This window comes from Typopeltis vanoorti, chromosome 17 (assembly GCF_054136105.1).
Source record: "Typopeltis vanoorti isolate ZY-2024b chromosome 17, IOZ_Tvanoo_1.0, whole genome shotgun sequence".
NCBI lineage: Eukaryota > Metazoa > Arthropoda > Arachnida > Uropygi > Thelyphonidae > Typopeltis > Typopeltis vanoorti.
The window spans coordinates 72,886,098-72,904,169 of record NC_143565.1 but is presented as its reverse complement, the minus strand read 5'-3'; the positions used below and the strand labels follow the sequence as shown (position 1 = coordinate 72,904,169).

The 18,072-nt window shown below is 36.3% G+C and overlaps 1 protein-coding gene across 1 annotated transcript in view; it reads right to left on the bottom strand.

The window, feature by feature from the left end:
- Positions 1-18,072, bottom strand: part of LOC150097489 (cell adhesion molecule Dscam1-like) — a 396,227-nt gene that overhangs the window by 179,954 nt on the left and 198,201 nt on the right. The window contains exon 3 of the mRNA XM_090407275.1: positions 14,542-14,706. Within this exon, the coding sequence (XP_090263401.1) occupies positions 14,542-14,706 (165 nt within the window). The remainder of the gene's footprint in view (positions 1-14,541; positions 14,707-18,072) is intronic.

Below are 18,072 nucleotides of genomic sequence, written 5' to 3'. Positions count from 1 at the left end.
TCAGGAAAGACCTTCGTGAGGAAGAAAAGTTTGTCTTTTCATGAATATTATTGTAGTAAAACTTGGGCATCTTTTACAAAGTCTTTTGTAAGCGTAGTTTTATGAACTTTTCGTAAACACTTTAAACATAAACCAGCATACAATAATGTGAATAATATGGAAATATGGAAATGATGTCCTTATAGTCCTTATAAGGACTGGCTTATTGAAATGATGTGCTTTCCAAACTACAATTCAGTTTTCTATATACAAAAAATAAAATGGTGTAGGATATAAAACAAAGAAAATAACATGGAATATATATGGAAATATAACTAGAAAAAAAAAGAAAAATTGATAATTATTAAATTTATTTCTAATTTAATTAAATTACATATTTAATTTCTTACTATTCTCTGTTTTATGCATATATATATATATATATGACACCTACCTAAGAGCGAATATCCCTTAACGATCGAAACAGCCTCATTTTCTCATTCAGATGGATCGCACATGCTTCAAACTGGACGGCGGTGGATTCTTTGCAAAAGTCACTAGTTTTACCTCATACTACAGTTGCTCACGTGCAATAACATTCTGTGAATGGGTCGACTAACGGTGCTGCATTATACTATAGGGAGTACTCATAACCAGTCGGATAAACTCTAGATATTAAAGGTCGTATGAATGTGCAGTATTATTCCAGAACGCTATTCATGTCGCTCAACCGGAGTTAGGGAAGTGAACATTGGCCAAGAAAGTATTTCGCACACTTCTGTGTAACGAGCTTGCAAGGTCGTAACATAGTACCATAATTCTGTCATTTTATGATCCTGTCTCCGGTCAGACAACTTGAACTTCAACTTCGACAATGATTCGTACAATTATACGATTATTTCTACACCTGAAATATAGATTCTTGGCGATACTGTGTGCGCTGTACTAATAGTGGATCTAGAGCGCAAGCTAGTAAAGTCTAATCCACGTGATTTTCCTCAACTCATGACAGAATACTGCCCACAGTATGACATATTCAATTGCGTAAAACGGACCAAATGTAGAAAGCATTACATTATCCAGAAGTGATGAATATCCCAAACCTTCTTTCTGTCACTACAGCCAAAGGTTTGAGTCCAAAACAGGAGATGCGGCTACAGAATACACACCTCCACCGCCAAGATTGGTGGTGGAGGTGTCCCGCTTGTTTCAGTCCGCCATTACATCATGGTAATATAAAGGCCACGCGATCTTGTCATCTGGACAGATCCTCGCAAAGTAACATATCATAGACGAGCTGACGTACTCAAACCATTCTCACTCCTTCTAATACTCCTCTGTCGATTTAATCAAATATGGTCGAACAATGCGTTTTTTTTCATAGCTCCGCTTAAAAGATGAGTTTCATATCCGCCGACAGTCAGATTATATCTATACCACTGTACAAAACTGAATATATTACTTCAAATTTGCATTGATCTTGCGGTTCGATAATTATTAGGGACGCATTTATATTCATGGAAGTTCTATCATTATCTTAAGCCATCATTTGTATGTGATTCTGGGCATATTCTCACTCTCTATCTCTTATTATGTGAATAACCTTCTCTGCACTTAATCAAGAAATCGTGATGTACTTCTTTTAAATATCTATATGAAAAAAATGAACTAATATGCACAGCGCATGATGATTCGTACAGCTGTATCTATTGAAGTCTAGTTATACGTATGTAGTAATAAAATAACATCTAGATCTATTGTAAGATACCATCCTTGTATATATTTGTAAGTAACTGATGGAAATGGATCCCGGCTCACCGAAATCATCATGATCATGAACTTCTTTCCAACGATTTTCATGCATATGTTTTCTTTTGCGTGTATGTTCAAATCTGTGTGTGTATTCTTCGGTCTCTTCAAGATGAATTTCCACAACCTAACTCATTCTTCATCCATTCCGTGGATACTAACAAGGTGTATATTTGATGAGCAATTCGCGTGTTCTCTGCTTTTCATCTTATATGTTTGCTTTCTAGGAACGAAACATGAAATCTATTGTACTGAGGCTAATGCAGACATTCTTCTATTTATAGATCTCGTTAGTAGCTCTTCAACCGTCAAAAATGATATCAATAAAGAAAAGAAAACCGTTCTTCTTTTGGTTATTACATCGCATTCATTTTTTTGTATCCGATGTCTTACATAACTGCTGTTTATTGGGACATATGCAATTTTCTTTATCGGGAGATTTAATTTATGTCAAATGAAATGTACAGATTAATAAGTGCCTTGGGAAAGCGCAAATGTTATTTATGAGTCTCTTGACATTAAAAAAAGAAAAAAACATCCGCTGCATGGAAAGATTCCAATCATTGCAATTTATCAGTTTGTTTAAGGCACGCAAATATAAAATGAACAATAAAAAGTCTCTGTTTTAAATTTAAAAATAAGCCTTCATTTATCATTGTTTAATTAACATACGAAGGAAGCACTTGATCTTTCGACTTTAAAAAAGTCGACTTTTCAATCACAATATAATAATTTGTAGGTAATATTTTCCCATGGAATAAGGACTCTTTACAGTGTATTGAAATTGCAAAACTTTTGACATTAATTTCATATAATCTTGTAATTTTTTCCCTACGCATAAAGCAATGAAAGATAAATGTTATTTGCCATTCCATTTCTTTGTTGTGGATTGCAAAGAAATGCATTATAAATCCTACTGACAGCTATATTAGGAATGTCACTATTAACAATTTAAATCCGTGCCGTATCTACACTAACCGAAACTAGATATAGGAAACTCAAGGTTTAACATCACAAGAAAACCATCTGTTTTTCCTTACGTAAGCATCATTCAACTCTCGTCCCCTTTATGCTTCTGTAGCGCTACTCGAAAAACAAGACACTTGCATTTGATTAGAATAAGTCCGAATTCAGTCACAGAATACAAGGAATATTCACCTTTTTAGCTGAGCTAAGTTAGCTGATGTTATATTATGACGAAAGGGCATTTTTATCTCATGCAATTCCGAAATAATTCCCCCCCCCCATCTTCAATCTTCTTCAAATGTGATTTCAAATTATTCAAATGACTACGCATATTGCCACTAACACTGAAATATTGTTTCATAAAAATAGGACACAATATAGCTGATTATAACTTCAAGTTCAAAAATAAAAACACTTCCGATGTTTTATCCTGAATTTAATACATAAACTGAAATTAAACGGAACTTTTAAGCCATCGTGTTTTAGAAAAATGCGTATCAAATATACATTAAAGAATCTCTGATTTAAAGAACAAACCTAGTCCGCTTTAGAAACTAGTTTTTAAAGAAACATTTTGGTAGTGAATGTCGAAGAATAATCTACCCCATCTCGTCGAACAAATTGATACAAGACTGATTCCGCGTAAAGAATTCACATCTGATTAGGTTACATCTTATTATATCTCTTACGCAGTTACTACACCTTATACATCACTTGGAAGATAGGGCAGAATGGATATAGGAAAAATAATCGACCTAATTTCCTCATGACCCAAAAACGCAGAACGTTACTGGTTTGATGGGTGAAGCATATATGCTTTTCATATTCCCCTTTGTCTGAGAGGGAAGTTCTTTGAGAGGAGAGTTATTGAGCTTTAAGTTCGCCCTGGAAGGGCAGTGAGATTAGCTGTGTTCAGCTCAGCATAGAACTGACTTGAGTCTTTTGTATTTGTAGAATTCTGCTTCATTGTAGTCGGAAGCTTGCTTGATCAGTGGGTTTGGATGATTGCTTGTCTTGGAGAAGAATTTTTCTACTAGATCATGGAGGAGGGATGAAATGTAGGGAATGTTGACTTTTCTCTGAATCCGGATTCTCTGCAGTTTTTGCTTATTTGAATCCGATGTATGGCTCCATGCAGGAGATGCGTAAGTGATGACTGGACGTATTACCATCTTGTACATAAGTAGTTTGTTCTGAGTATCCAGTTTGCTTCTTTTGTTAATCAGGGGGTAGAGCTGCGCGATTACGTTGGATGTCTTCGAGCCTATGTGTTTTATATGACTGTTGAATTGGAATTTTTTGTCAAGCGTCACGCCGAGATATTTGACTTCAGTCTGCCATGGAATCTTAACTCCTAATAGGTGTGTGCCCTGCTTGATCTGGACCTTCTTTTTGGAAAAACAGTATGGCTGAACGTTTTTGGGGATTTACTTGGATCCTTTAGTCCATCAGCCACTTCTTCAGTGTATGAATACTGCTTTGGAGTCTTGCGATAGCCAGTTTGGGGCTGAGAGATCTTGCTAGTAAAGCAGTATCATGTAAAGCTTATCAGTGTCTACATATAATGCAGTAATTGTCGTACTTGGGTTTAGAGGGATATCAGCTATGTAGATGGAAAATCGCAGGGGGGCCAGAAGTGAGTTCCGCGGCACACTTACCAGGATCCTGCGTCTGGTTGATACAGTTTCATTTATTTTGACCTACATGTATCTGCCTTTGAGGTATGTGTCAATTATTTTTATTAGCTTGATTGGTGTATTAAATTTGATGACTTTGTGGAGAAGACCCTGATGCCACACCTTATCAAAAGCCTTCGCAGCATTTATGAAGACCGCAGCTGTGTGGAGATTCCAGTTGAAACCTTTTGTGATATATTCGACCAGTTGGTGTATTTGTTGTACAGTGCTATTGTTTTTTCTGAATCCTAACTGCTCATTCAGAATACCAAATCTAGTCCTTCATGGTAATTATATGTCTTCTTCTTCTTCTTCCTTTCCAGGCTTATAGGCCAAGTGGCCTGTTCCGGACTCAATTCCATCTTTTTAAGTATCTTCCTCTGCATCGAGTAGCTTTTGGGTGGTAATTTAGAATTTGTTTAGGTATTCTGCTTCTATTCATTCTCAGTACGTGTTCTTTCCATATTACCTCTATAGCGAATAATTGTTTCATTTAGGAAGGTTGCAATTCCAAGTTTTTTTCTGATTTCGCTGCTTTTCATTTTGTCCATTATTGTGACGCCTTCAGTTCTGCGTAGAAATTTCATTTCGGATGATTCAATTCTTCTTTCACCTGCTTTTTTTTATTGTCCATATCTCACTGCCATAAAGTAAGGTTGGTTTAGCTACCGTATTGTAGATTCTTATTCGTGTGTGTGTTTTTGTACGTAATTGGGTTTAAAATTTTTATTTATAATGCCTGTTACTTTTAAAAAGTTTGATACCTTTGGTTCTGTATCAGCCTCGTTTTCACATGACATTCTGCAACCTAAATATTTAAATGTATTTACTTGCTCTATTATTTTGTTGTTTATTACTATTTTGCTTCTTATTGGATTAGCACCTTTGAAGGCCATGACTTTTGTTTTGTCTGTTGATATTTCCATACCATATGTTTCTATCAGATTATTTAGACTGCATAATGATTTTTGTAGTTAATCTTCATTATTTACAAGGATAATTTGGTCATCAGCAAAAAGAAGAGTAGCTAATCTGGTGTTACGGTTTATCTTGAATCCTCCTTCATTAGTTATCTTCCATTCTTTTATGATTTTATCTATGGATATATTAAATAAAACCCGTGAGAGAGGGCAACCCTGACGTACTCCTCGATTTATTGGTGCCCAGCTTGATGCTGAATTATTGTACTTCACGGATATTTTATTACCTTGATATACATCCATCTTTAGAGCCTTATATAATATACATGATGTATATTATATAAGGCTCTAAAGAGTTGGAGTTGGTAAATCCTAGAAAGAGTTGGGAAATCCTAGAAGAATATGAAATACTTCTATTTCATATTCTTCTAGGATTTCCCTTTTAATAGCAATTATACTGTAGTACATGCACATAAATAAACGGAAAAAAATTAAACTGAAATAGCTAAATCGTTTGCATCTAAATCCTGAAAAAAGAAGGTTTTAGCAAGTTCACCGAGAAAGAACGTTACCTTCCACACACGAAGGACTAAAAGGGGCGAAGCAAGAATGCTTTTAATCTTCCCCGTTATCTGTAGACGACAGTGTGGGGATAAGGTGTTATTCAGCTATTAAAGATCTGATCATGGCAGGAGGGTAACAGCAATAGCCGAGCCTCAGTTAGAACTTCATTGGCTACAGCACTGCCATCCATTACCCTCCAAGGGTATTAATTAATCACCGCATCTCGCGGTCTATTAATTCATTTCTCCGTATCAAGAAGTCCTTATAAGGACTGGCTTAAAGGGGCGAAGCAAGAATGCTTTTCATCTTCCCCGTTATGTGTAGAAGACAGTGTAGGGATAAGGTGTTATTCAGCTATTAAAGCTCTGATCATGTAATGGCAAGAGGGTAACGGCAATAGCCGAGCCTCAGTTAGAACTTCATTGGCTGCAGCATTGCCATCCATTACCCTCCAACGGTATTGGATCACCGCACTTCACCCGTATCAAGAAGGTCTTAAAAGAACTGGGCGATGGACTGAGTCCTTGACTCTTGATCCCGTCATCTGAATGAAGAAAATCTGTGTGGATGGAGTGTTATTGAGCTAAAAAGCTCTAGTCATGGCTGGGTAACGGCAATAGCTGAGCCTCAGTTAAAACTTCATTGGCTACAACATTGCCATTTGTTACCCTGGAAGTCCTAAAAAAGGACTTTAAGCTAATTTCACCATATTTCCCGTATCATCAAGAAGTCCGTATAAGGACTGGCGTAAAGGTGCGATGAAAAGCAAGAATGCTTTTCATCTTCCCCGTTATCTGTTGAGGACAGTGTAGGGATAGGGTGTTATTGAGCAATTAAAGCTCTGATCGTGGCAGGAGGGTAACAGCAATAGCCGAGCCTCAGTTAGAACTTCATTGGCTACAGCATTGCCATCCATTAGCCTCCCAGGGTATTGGATTGAATGAATCAATCTCAATCACTGTATCTCACGGTCGACTGTCTCAAAATCCTCATCACGAAATCGCAAGACGTTGCTGACTATAAGGGCGAAGCAAACTGCTTTTTTATTCCCTGCTATCTGATAAGGATTACTGTGTGAGGAAAAGTTTATGAACTAAGAGCTCTTCCTGAGTGGGTGCGATTCAGAGATCTTCATTTGGAAGTAGGATGGCCTTCGGTCTCCTATATTTTGAGAAGCCTGTTTCATCATAATTGGCTGCTTGTTGCACTAATTCATTTGGATATGAAGAGGACACTGAGAAGAACTTCACTGCTGAAGACTGCAGGAAAGAGTAGATGTAGGGGATATTTGTATCCCGGTGAAGTTGGACATTTCTGACGTACCATGGTGTGTTTAATATCATGCGGAGACATTTATTTTGCCCTTTCTGTAGTTTGAGGATATTTGTTCTTTTCTTATTTTTGCTATTCCTATTGATAAGAGGGTAAAGCTGTGCAATGACTCTTGATGCTTTTGAACATGAGGCTTTTATATGTGAACTGAAAGTTAGTTTTCTGTCCAGCAGTACACCCAGATATTTGGCTTCTGCTTTCCAGGGAATCTTGGTATTAAATAGGAAGATATCATCTTTGGGGAATATTGAGTTTTTATTGAAGAGCATGGCAATACTCTTCTGAGGGTTTACTTGCAGTCTCCATTCCGAGAACCATTGCTCTAATCTCTGCAGGTTTTCTTGCAGTTTCTTGGTGACAAGGTGCGGTTTAATAGATCTGGCTAGTATAGCTGTGTCGTCTGCGTATAGGGCAATGATGGATGACATTGGAGTGTGCGGAATGTCCGCCATGTAAATCGCGAAAAGTATCGGTGCCAGAAAGGACCCTTGAGGAACTCCTGCCAAGATGCGTCGTTGGGTAGATAATAATATAGCATTTAGTTTGACTTGCATTCGTCTGTCACTAAGAAATGACTTTATAATTTGAACTAGATCTAATGGAATGCCAGCTAAAATCAACTTGTATAGTAGTCCAAAGTGCCATAACTTGTGAAACGCCTTCTCTAAATCAATAAAAACTGCTCCGGTGTATTGATGCCAATTATAACTTGTGATAATGAATTTTATTAGTCTATGAATTTGTTGGGTGGTACTGTGAAATTGGCGAAAACCAAACTGTTCTGAAGGAAGGATGTTTAATTTTTTTACTGAAAGTTGAATTCTGGAAAGGATAGCTTTTTCTGCTATTTTGCCCAAATTAGAAATCAGACTTATGGGACGATAACTTTGAGGTTGCTGTGGATCCTTGCCCGGCTTGTATATAGGAACTACGTCTGCCAACTTCCATGCAGAGGGGAAGTACTTAAACCTGAACATAGCATTTATTATTGTTGTGAGATATACGATGGCCTTTCGGGGTAGCAGTTTAATAACTTTGTTGGAGATGCCGTCAGACTCTGGAGCTTTTTTATTCTTTAAATTCTTTATGATGTCGTAAATTTCAGCTGGGGAAGTAGGTGTGAGTTGGCTGGTACAGGTATCAGGCCGTTTTAACAGGTGTCTGACGTGGCGGTGGACTTTGTAAATATGATTGAAATTTAGATTTTTGTACGAAGGGCTACACTGTTTTTCTAAATTTTTTGCTATAGCTTCGGCTTTTTCAGCATCTGTGTAAACAATGTTTAGGTCAGATTTGAGAGGAGGAAGAGATTTGTTTTTGTTTTTGATGTTTCTCAGGAACTTCCAAACGGATTGATCACCAGGTGATATGGAGACTAAATTGTCTTCCCATAGTTTGTTTCTATGGGCTTTGAGTGCATCTCTAACTGCACTGTTCATGTTGTTGAGATATGTTTTGTCTTGGGGTGCTCTGGTGTTGTGGTATCTTTTCCTTGCTTTATTTTTTTCCCTGATTATGTTATCTGGTAATCGTTTAGGCTTGACGGCAGCTGAATTTGAGGTGATAGATGCTATAGCTGTGTTGATTTGATCAGTACGTTTATTGACTGCAGAATCAATTTCTTCCTTGGAATTAATATGAGGGATGGGATCAATGTAGTTTGGAAGCATTTTGGATAGTTTTTCTCAGGGAATGAAGGTGTGAGGCGAATGGGGAAAATCCCTCTGATAATCCAGTTGGAGCAGAATAGGATTGTGGTCTGAAGATAATTCATTCAATGATTCCAGAGAGTACTGTAGGTTAACATTCTGAAGGACAGCTATATCCAAAACGTCAGATGAGCCAGTAGGACTGTGGTGAGTTGGCACTGAGGGACAGCCACAATTGCACAATTTGAGCTTGTGTAGTTATAGAGGATGCGGCCATTCCTATTTATAGACCTACTGCTCCAGGCGTGATGTTTTGCGTTAAAATCTCCCGCAATAATAACCGGCAGTTTAATGCCGAGGATAGCATCCAGATCTGTGGTCAGCAATGTTTTTGATGGTGGGTTATAAGCAGAATATATTTTTATGTTTCCGATAGAGTTTGTGATGACATTGATACCTGTAAGTTCGAGATTGGTGGTTGTAGGAATGGCTACAGCATGATGATTGATGTGATTTTTGATGAGGATGGCTGTGCCACCACCTCTGTAATCCAGTCTGTCATTCCTGTAGAGTCGATATCCTTTGAATTTAGGACTGTCAGCAGGTCTTAGATGAGTCTCATTAATTAATAATATATCCGGATTATATCTGTCATTGAATTCCTGCACTTCTAGTATTTTATTTTTAAGGCCGTTGGCATTCCATGAGATAATCATTAGAGAATCTGGGGTAAATTTTTTCCTATGCATTGGAGAGTGCAGATAAAATGAGCTGTGTTTGCTGCAAGAAACTTTTTGTAGTGCTCAGTGATGGATTTGCGTTAGTGAAATCCTGTAACATATTTACAAGAGAAGAGGTGATGATGGCTGTTATATTTGAATGTGGATTTGTCATATTCTGGTCATGGATTGCTTTTTTGTGGCGGGCCACATCAGCATATGTTCTTGTTTGGTGTTGAAGATTTATTTTCTTAGGGGGCTCAGTTGATGGTGGGTAAACACCTGTCATCTTGTTCAAGTTAATAGGAGCCTGATGAACTTGAGCTTCTGGGGCTTTCGTTTCTGACAGTGAGGTAGACTGACTGATTAACTCAGTTTGTCTGTTTTTTGGGTGGCATATGCACCCTCTGTAATTTGTAGGGTGGGGGCCACCACAATTAGCACACTTAGCCGGGGTGGTTTTTGGCTTGGAGCAGGTATATGTGGGGTTGGTGTCACCACATTTCAGACAACCGTATTGGGCTTTGAACAACTTCTGGGCATGACCAAATTTTTGGCATCTATGGCATTGCCCAGAAGAGGCCCTCTTCCTAAGTGGCTCTGGTGAGATCTTAAGCCCGCAGATTGTCTTCAAATTGTAAATATATTTATAGATGTTGTGTATTTCTACCAATACTAGAGGCATAGGGGTCTTGTTAGATCTGTACATTCTACTGACTTTGATGGGAGGCAGATCTTGCATGTTGAGGTCAGCAGCTATTTCAGCTGTTTCAATGTCTTCAGATACTCCTCGGAATACCACTTTAAGATTTTTCTCCGAGGTAAGTGTGAAGGTATGGTATTGTATACCTCTTGTGTCCAACTCCTTGGTTAGATTTCTTTAGTCAGACACTGTAGTGGGCTGAATTTTGATGCCCTCTGTATTCTTGGCAGTGGAGTAATTTATTTGCAGGTTGGCCATGGTGGTTCTTAGGGCTGTCCATCTCTGTTTTTCCCTAAGAATGACTGGAGGCACCTTTTCATTGGTGGAGGCAGAGGAATCTATGTTGGGGGCATCTTCATCCATGCCATTTTCGTTTGCTGACTCCGAGGCGAGAGTTTTGCGTTTTTTACGCACGTGCCTCTCTCCTTGATCTGAATGAGTAGAGTCAGAGGTGACTGGATTTAAATTTTCCTCCATTTGAGGAGTGTCTTCATTTTGATCATCGTCAGTCTCAGGTGAAGAGTAAAGATTCAGGAAGCCGGGCCATTCACGCTCGAACTTCTTAAGGAGTTTCTTTACGAAGCTGAAAGCCAATCCTTTATCTATAAGAGTCTATAATTGTATTAGGATCTATCAAGTTTGATGGCCATTTGAGCTTAAATTTCCTTTGAAGTTTATTTACAAGTATGAACGCTGGCTCTTCATCCAGTGAATCTGTGAGGGCGTCCAAATCTGACACATTCATTATTGACAGTTTGCGTATAAACGCAAGTAAATCTATCTGGAATAGATATGCTAACAATGGCGATTCTATCGGCTGTTAGGCCTAACGAATCGCCCTCGTTGCAATTACCGTCCACTTACCTTTGCTGATGTTCTTAGATACAGTATAATCCGCAATTTAATGACTTTAAACGCGTCTCTGCTAGTTAATCTAGCAGCTACACTTCAAAACCATCATATTTAATTATTTAATTACAACGTTCTACAGAGAAGAAGGTTTACAACCGTATCAGTGAAAACTCCTCATCACGAAATAGTCCTTATAAGGACTGGCTTAAAGGGGCGAAGCAAGAATGCTTTTCATCTTCCCCGTTATCTGTAGAGGACAGTGTATGGATAAGGTGTTATTGAGCATTTATAACTCTGATCATGGCAGGAGGGTAACAGCAATAGCCGAGCCTCAGTTAGAACTTCATTGGCTACAGCACTGCCATCCATTACCCTCCAAGGGTATTGGATTGAATGTATCAATCACCCTCTCCAGAGTGTAGGTCCTGTTTTCATATATAAAACCAAAAATGGTGTTGCAAATTCATATAGCAAACAAGAGCGTAAAATATTTTCTTTGGCAATTTCTTTAAAAAATTATATATTTGTTAATTAAAATCGTTATTATAAGTAAATAAACTTTATTTAAAAATTGCATGTAGAGTTAAAAAAAAGATTTTGGTCGTATAATCAGACTTTTCGTTAGTACGTGCATTAAATATAATTTTCGGATAATAGCTTTCACCAGAAGAATCGAAACACATTTTTTAAATGTATATTCTTGTATTACGAGGTTATAAAGTAAAATTATATCTTAATATATGATTTATTAATGTTTGTTTTCATTGAAGCTAATTGCTAAATATACTTTTTTGACTCATTTAAAAAAAAATGAATTCGTTTTATATTTTCATTTAAGGTTTGATATAATCATTAAATATGCATGCCATTAAAGAGTGCAGTTGGTAGCAATTTTCTGCTGAATGCTGACCTCTTATAAGATTTTTTTTTCGGAACAAAAAAAAAATGGGAAAATTATTTTTCTCAGGTAAAAAAGACCCATACAATCAGCATCCGAAACGTACTTAGTGCAAGTTAAGAAAATCGTTCGTCGGTATCTCAGAGGGATTGGAATCCGACTTTGCTACTCGTCTTGTACATGTCGTTACCGGGAGAGTAATTAATCGACACATCCCAAAGGCGTTGGTTCTCTGTTGTCACCAAGGACCTACACTTTGATATAACACAGTTTAATTAGTCCTTCGTGTGTGGAAGGTAGCGTTCTTTCTCGGTGAACTTGCTAAAACCTTCTTTTTTCAAGATTTAGATGCAAACGATTTAGCTAATTTCAGTATAATTTTTTCCCGTTTATTTATGTGCATGTACTACAGTATAATTGTCATTAAAAGTGGTAACGTAGTGATACTTAAGGAAACACATATTAAATTATAACAGCTTTAAAAAAACGTCTTACCACATAATGAAAATATTAAAGATCCATTAGTTTTTTTATAGCTATAAATAAAATAAAACTTGAAAAGTTTAGAATTTTAGCAGTTTATATAATTATAACTTTCGGCATAAAAGTTGCCTCGGTTACCACTATTTAAAAGACACGGACTTTGCCAAGACCCCGTATATTCATCTTTTATTAGTGCACACTCATTAGGTTTTACTGTTCTAAATGGAAAATATACGGATCCTGGCCAGAGTCCGTGTCTTTTATGTAATGCAAGCCAAGACGATCCCTATGTCGAAGGTGTCGTAAGCTTTCTGGTAAAATTCAAAATATTTTTAAAGTTTCATTTTATTTGCTACAAAAAGACGATGAATCCTTAATATCCTCTTTACATATTACTTTTATAACACCTTTATAACAAGGAATTTGCCAAACTTAAGCTTTTTTGACTATGTCCAGGTATTAAATATTTTATTATTAAAATATAACTAATTATGTTATGAATTATATTTTTCAATTTGAATTAATCTGGATAAAATTTAGATATTTTATTTGGCTTTATACGGGTAAACTGTAAACATATGTACTCGCTTGGTGGTATTTCATGAAGATTATTTTTCAATGACAGATAGTTATTTTTATAAATAAAAGTAGTCTACCACCAATTGGCATTCCTTGGTATTAAGGTTTAATATTTCAGAGTAAATTATCACTTTATTAGTCAATTATTCATTAACTGGGATTGAGTAAATGTGTTAATCACTGCCTTTTCCTACTGGTGCTAAAGAAGTAACGTGTCGAATTCCTTTGCCTGCATGAATCAACTTCTCGAGATCATTTGTATCCAATAACTGAAGTAATTAAGGAATACGACCTTCAGAATTCTCTTCTGGAAACCATTTGGAAATTTAGATAACCGGTATGACTTCATGTTTCTGCACACTTATTTTGAGACAATTCATTTGACATTATGTCTGGAAGCCATCTCTGAAAGTCACCAGTATTAATTTGATTTAGTAATTTCAATTAGACTTTTATGACACTACTTTTCTTGTCGGTCAATAACGATGGTAGTCTTTCGTTGCAGAGAGAGACCTGAATTCCAATTCTGTCTAAGATGTGAAGAAACTAAACGTACTTTTCAATCCAAGTACTTTCTTCAAGGAAACTAGAGTTGGTCATCTCATAACATAGGCAAACCAGTCATGTAATGTCATGTAATTGCTGAACACGCATTTAACAAATATAAAGCACTGGTTCCTCCAAAATTCTTTCACTCTACTCAGTAATCCTTCACAATAGTTTCATCAATCGTAGAACTGCTTTACGGCCTTTTATTCATTCGTCAATTTCTCTAAATCGTTGAAATCATCATGAAAATTGGAAAAGCAAACCAATACGAAAATATGTAAAGTTGAAGGTGTATAAACTGGTTTGAATTTAATAAATTTCATTCATTCATTCCTTCAGATGTCATTATATATGATTTATATTATTATCCAATGTCTAGAAGTTTGGGGGGGGGCAGCAATCCTTCACTTCTTTCTATCTCGTAAAGATTTCGATGGGAGACTTTTGCCTGTCCGGTGCTGTTAGTTCTTTGCGTAGTGATGTTTAGAACGGCTTCCTTTTACTTCCTCCCACTAATTTGCTTGTGCTTAACCCATTACTCCTTCTGGCTTCTGACAGTACAAAATGCCATTTACATTCTCTTGATTTCTTTCAGTAAGTATTTTTGTTTCTTTGTTCATTTATCACTTATTTGTTTTATTCGCTTTATTTAATAGAAACTTAAAAACAAGTTATATGAGTAGGAATATTATAAGAACTTTAAAACTAGAATAAAAAAGTCATCAAAGCAAAAATAATCTATTCCTTTTTTTATTTAAACCTGTTCCCAAGATGACTTTTTGCTCACACGCTCGCACACACACACACACAAAGAAAATGAAAGTCAAGACATTAAGAAAAAAGCACTGCGTGCGTTCACCTACCTACATTGTCATTTAATGAAATCGCAATCCCATCATCACGAAACCAGGATGTCACAAAGGCGAACTCCTTTCCATTTCCTGAAACCTCGCATCGCAGGACCGCCACATTTCCTCGGATGATGAACTCACCGTCATAGGCTGTCACCTTGTAGTCTTGAAGCACAGCTGGAAGTATACAGGTGACGGCATCAGGGAAATAGACAGCGAAATAGAGAACTGCAATCGATTGCTGAAGTTGATACGTTTGTAGTCATATGGTTCATATGGATTTCACAAACATTTCCTTTGAAACAAACGGACTTTAAATGGTAACGAAAATAACAATTGTGCTGATAGTCTGTACTTACCTGGAGAACGTATGGATCTGAACGGAAGTCGATTAGGATATTGGTGAATCCAGTTTTCTCGCATTATACTCATATGACGAGTAATATTTCAAATATCATGGAACCATACGGTGATAACATTAAAACGAATACTTGCAAAATGCCATTCTTAGATAGATAGAGGAGTGGAGAGAGAGAGGGAGAGAGAGAACAAGAATTCACAAGTATTATAAAGTTGACAGAGTCTGAAATGTTTAGCAGTCGCTTAAAAATTAAAATACATTGAAATGAAAATGGCTTTCCCTCTTACGGACCAATTCTTCGCAATACAACGCAAATTCTTTCAATTATTCAAATAAAATTCTTATTTTTCTCTACGAAATAAGGACAGGAATCTTGTTCTGACAGTGAAGGAGATGAAATTAGGATTGGAGATGGCTCAGTCGGGTCCTTTTAAATCAATCTCTGAAAAAGATTAACATTATTCTAGTGTATATACAGGATGGCCATAAAATAACTTTCCCTCTTTAGAGGCATCTGTAGCTAAAACCAATAAACGGAATGAGACCAAATTTTATATTGAGACTTTTGAAGGCATGGGAAAATGATTTCCGCAAAAAAAAAAAAAAAAAAAAAAAAAAAAGATTTAGTATCAAAAGTCGCCGATAGGGGAAATTGTGGCGCTGGAGGAGCCGAAAGCAGTCAAATACTTGCAGTAAACGTAGGTAAAAAAGATTATGCAAATTTTACTGTGCGTACGTGACAGCAGCGCCACCAGTTCCACTTAAAAAGAGATTGGGAACGTTCAGGCAGTTATTCGAATGACTGACAAATTGTGCTCAATATGCGTCCTACCTTTCCTCAGCGTGCTTTACTTGTTAAGTTATTTTACCTTAAACAGTGCAATGCCATAGCGGCCCTTCGGGAATTTAGAAGGCTTCATAACCTGCGTACACATCTTATGTCAGCTGTAGCACTCAGAGCTATGATTAAGAAGTTTGAAGAAACTGGTTCAGTATGAGTTAGATCCTGCAGAGGACGGATTATTCTTATTATCATTGTAAAGCGCTACATATCCAGCTGGAATGAGTGACGAGACTGTCGCCTACACCGTCGAAATGTTATTATTCCATTTTATCTGCCTTTAATGTAATTATCCGCTTGTTTTGGTTAGCGTCAACATTTTCCCTATCGGCGAAATTTTGATACTAAATCTTTCTTCGCGGAAATCATTTCCCCATGCCTTCAAAAGTCTCAATATGAAATTTGGTCTCATTCGATTTATCGGTTTTAGCTACAGATGCTTCCAAAGAAGGAAAGTTATTTTATGGCCATCCTGCATTTTCTTCTTCTTCTTCTTCTTCTTATTATTATTATTATTTATTTATTTTTTTTTATTTTAAATAAAAAATAAAAATAAAAAGTATTATTATTATTATGTTATTCACATAATTGGTGCACAGTTAAAACAAGTATCACCCAAACAACAATTTGATTGGTGATACAGAACATTTCAGATTCTACCCAAGAATCTAAGAATAATCTGTCAAGTAGCTTTATAAAATATGGACAGTTCCAAGTAATGCTGTTTTTGTAAGTCATATGGGATCATTCGTTGATGTTTAATTCTTGTAAATAGTTGGATAGCTTTTATGAAATTGCACCAAGTGCACCGATAACTATTGGGATGACTTTGGTGTGTTTAAGCCACAGTCGGCCAACTTTGATTGTCAGATCTCGATATTAGGAATTTTTTCCCGTTCTTTGTTGTTAATGTTGTTATCGTTGGGTACTGCGATATCAATAATCCAAAACTGTCGATATTCGATAATTCTGATGTCAGGTGTATTGTGTTCCAAATGCCGATCAGTTTGTATTCTAAAGTCGCAGAGAATTTTTGTCGTTTCGTTTTCCAATATTGTCTCCATTTTATGTTGTCACCAGTTATCAGAAGAAGGGAAGCCATATTTTTTAAAATATTTATTATTATTATTATTATTATTATTATTATTATACACCAATAATAATATTTTGTTTTCAATTTAATCGCCATCTTAGTTGGCTGAGTGGTTAGCATACCCGCTCTCCGACCAGTATTCTGCTGGTTCGAATTCGGCTGTGTGCATGAATGCTTGTGATTGTCTTTAAGAAGGAGATGAATTTCATCGCTTGGTGTGAGATCATAGCCCCGATTATTAGAGGTCTGAAGTGGCTTAAAAATGTTATGTGTTTGGTCTCCAAACCGAGGTTACCTGACCATATTAAAATAAATAAAAATACAAAAATCAGTGAAAAATTATATAAATATTTTTTTAAAATATCCTTCACCTGTCCAAGGTTAAGGATATGTACTATAGGTTTACAGTCTTTCTTGGGTAAGAAGTAAAAAAAATTAAAGAAAAAACTATTCAGAGGAAATACTAGAGTTGCTTTATTTCCGACTAAATATTCTGTTTAGAGAACATTGTTTAAAGTTATTATTTTGGAGTAGGAACACAACATATTATTAAAACATCAATCTCAATTTAATAATATGCTAATATCTTATTTAATTAAGAATACCAATTCAACAGAGCATTATATGAATAAGCTATAAAGTTAAAGTTGCAAGTTATTAATACCAATAGAAGAACTATTATTACTATAAAAATACCAGTTTGTATTTTTATAAGCTCTAAATGATACTTATCAGCAAAAGAAATTCTTCGCAATGGCGAAATCATATAATTTTATTATTTCCTTACAGCAATCAGCTGCAAGTGTTGCCCCAAAACAGTTACGGAAATGAGGATTTGTGCGAAACCTTCAAAAAAATTTGATGTCGTCTGCTTGCAACTCACGCACCGAAAACAATATGGCGCTTATCGCGTTTCGACAAACAGGCGACAATTTACACCGCAACGGGAAATCTCTACTGTGTCATAGGGGAAACTCTAAATGCCTTACAAGCATGGTTGCTTTAGTGAGAATCATCTATTAATTCTATCAGCGAACAACTTATACTCCCCCCCCCCCTTCCTGCACAAATCAACTGGTAGCGTTAAAACAGGAACATTCAATCTATTCCATTTTATGGTCGTTTAATTTTATGTTTCGTTTTAAAGCACTATTATATTTTTGTAAGTAGTGTAAAAAAACTGATGAAATGTGTTTCATTTTTGTTCGATATTTCTTACAAAAAACTAGTTATAATTATTTCAATGAT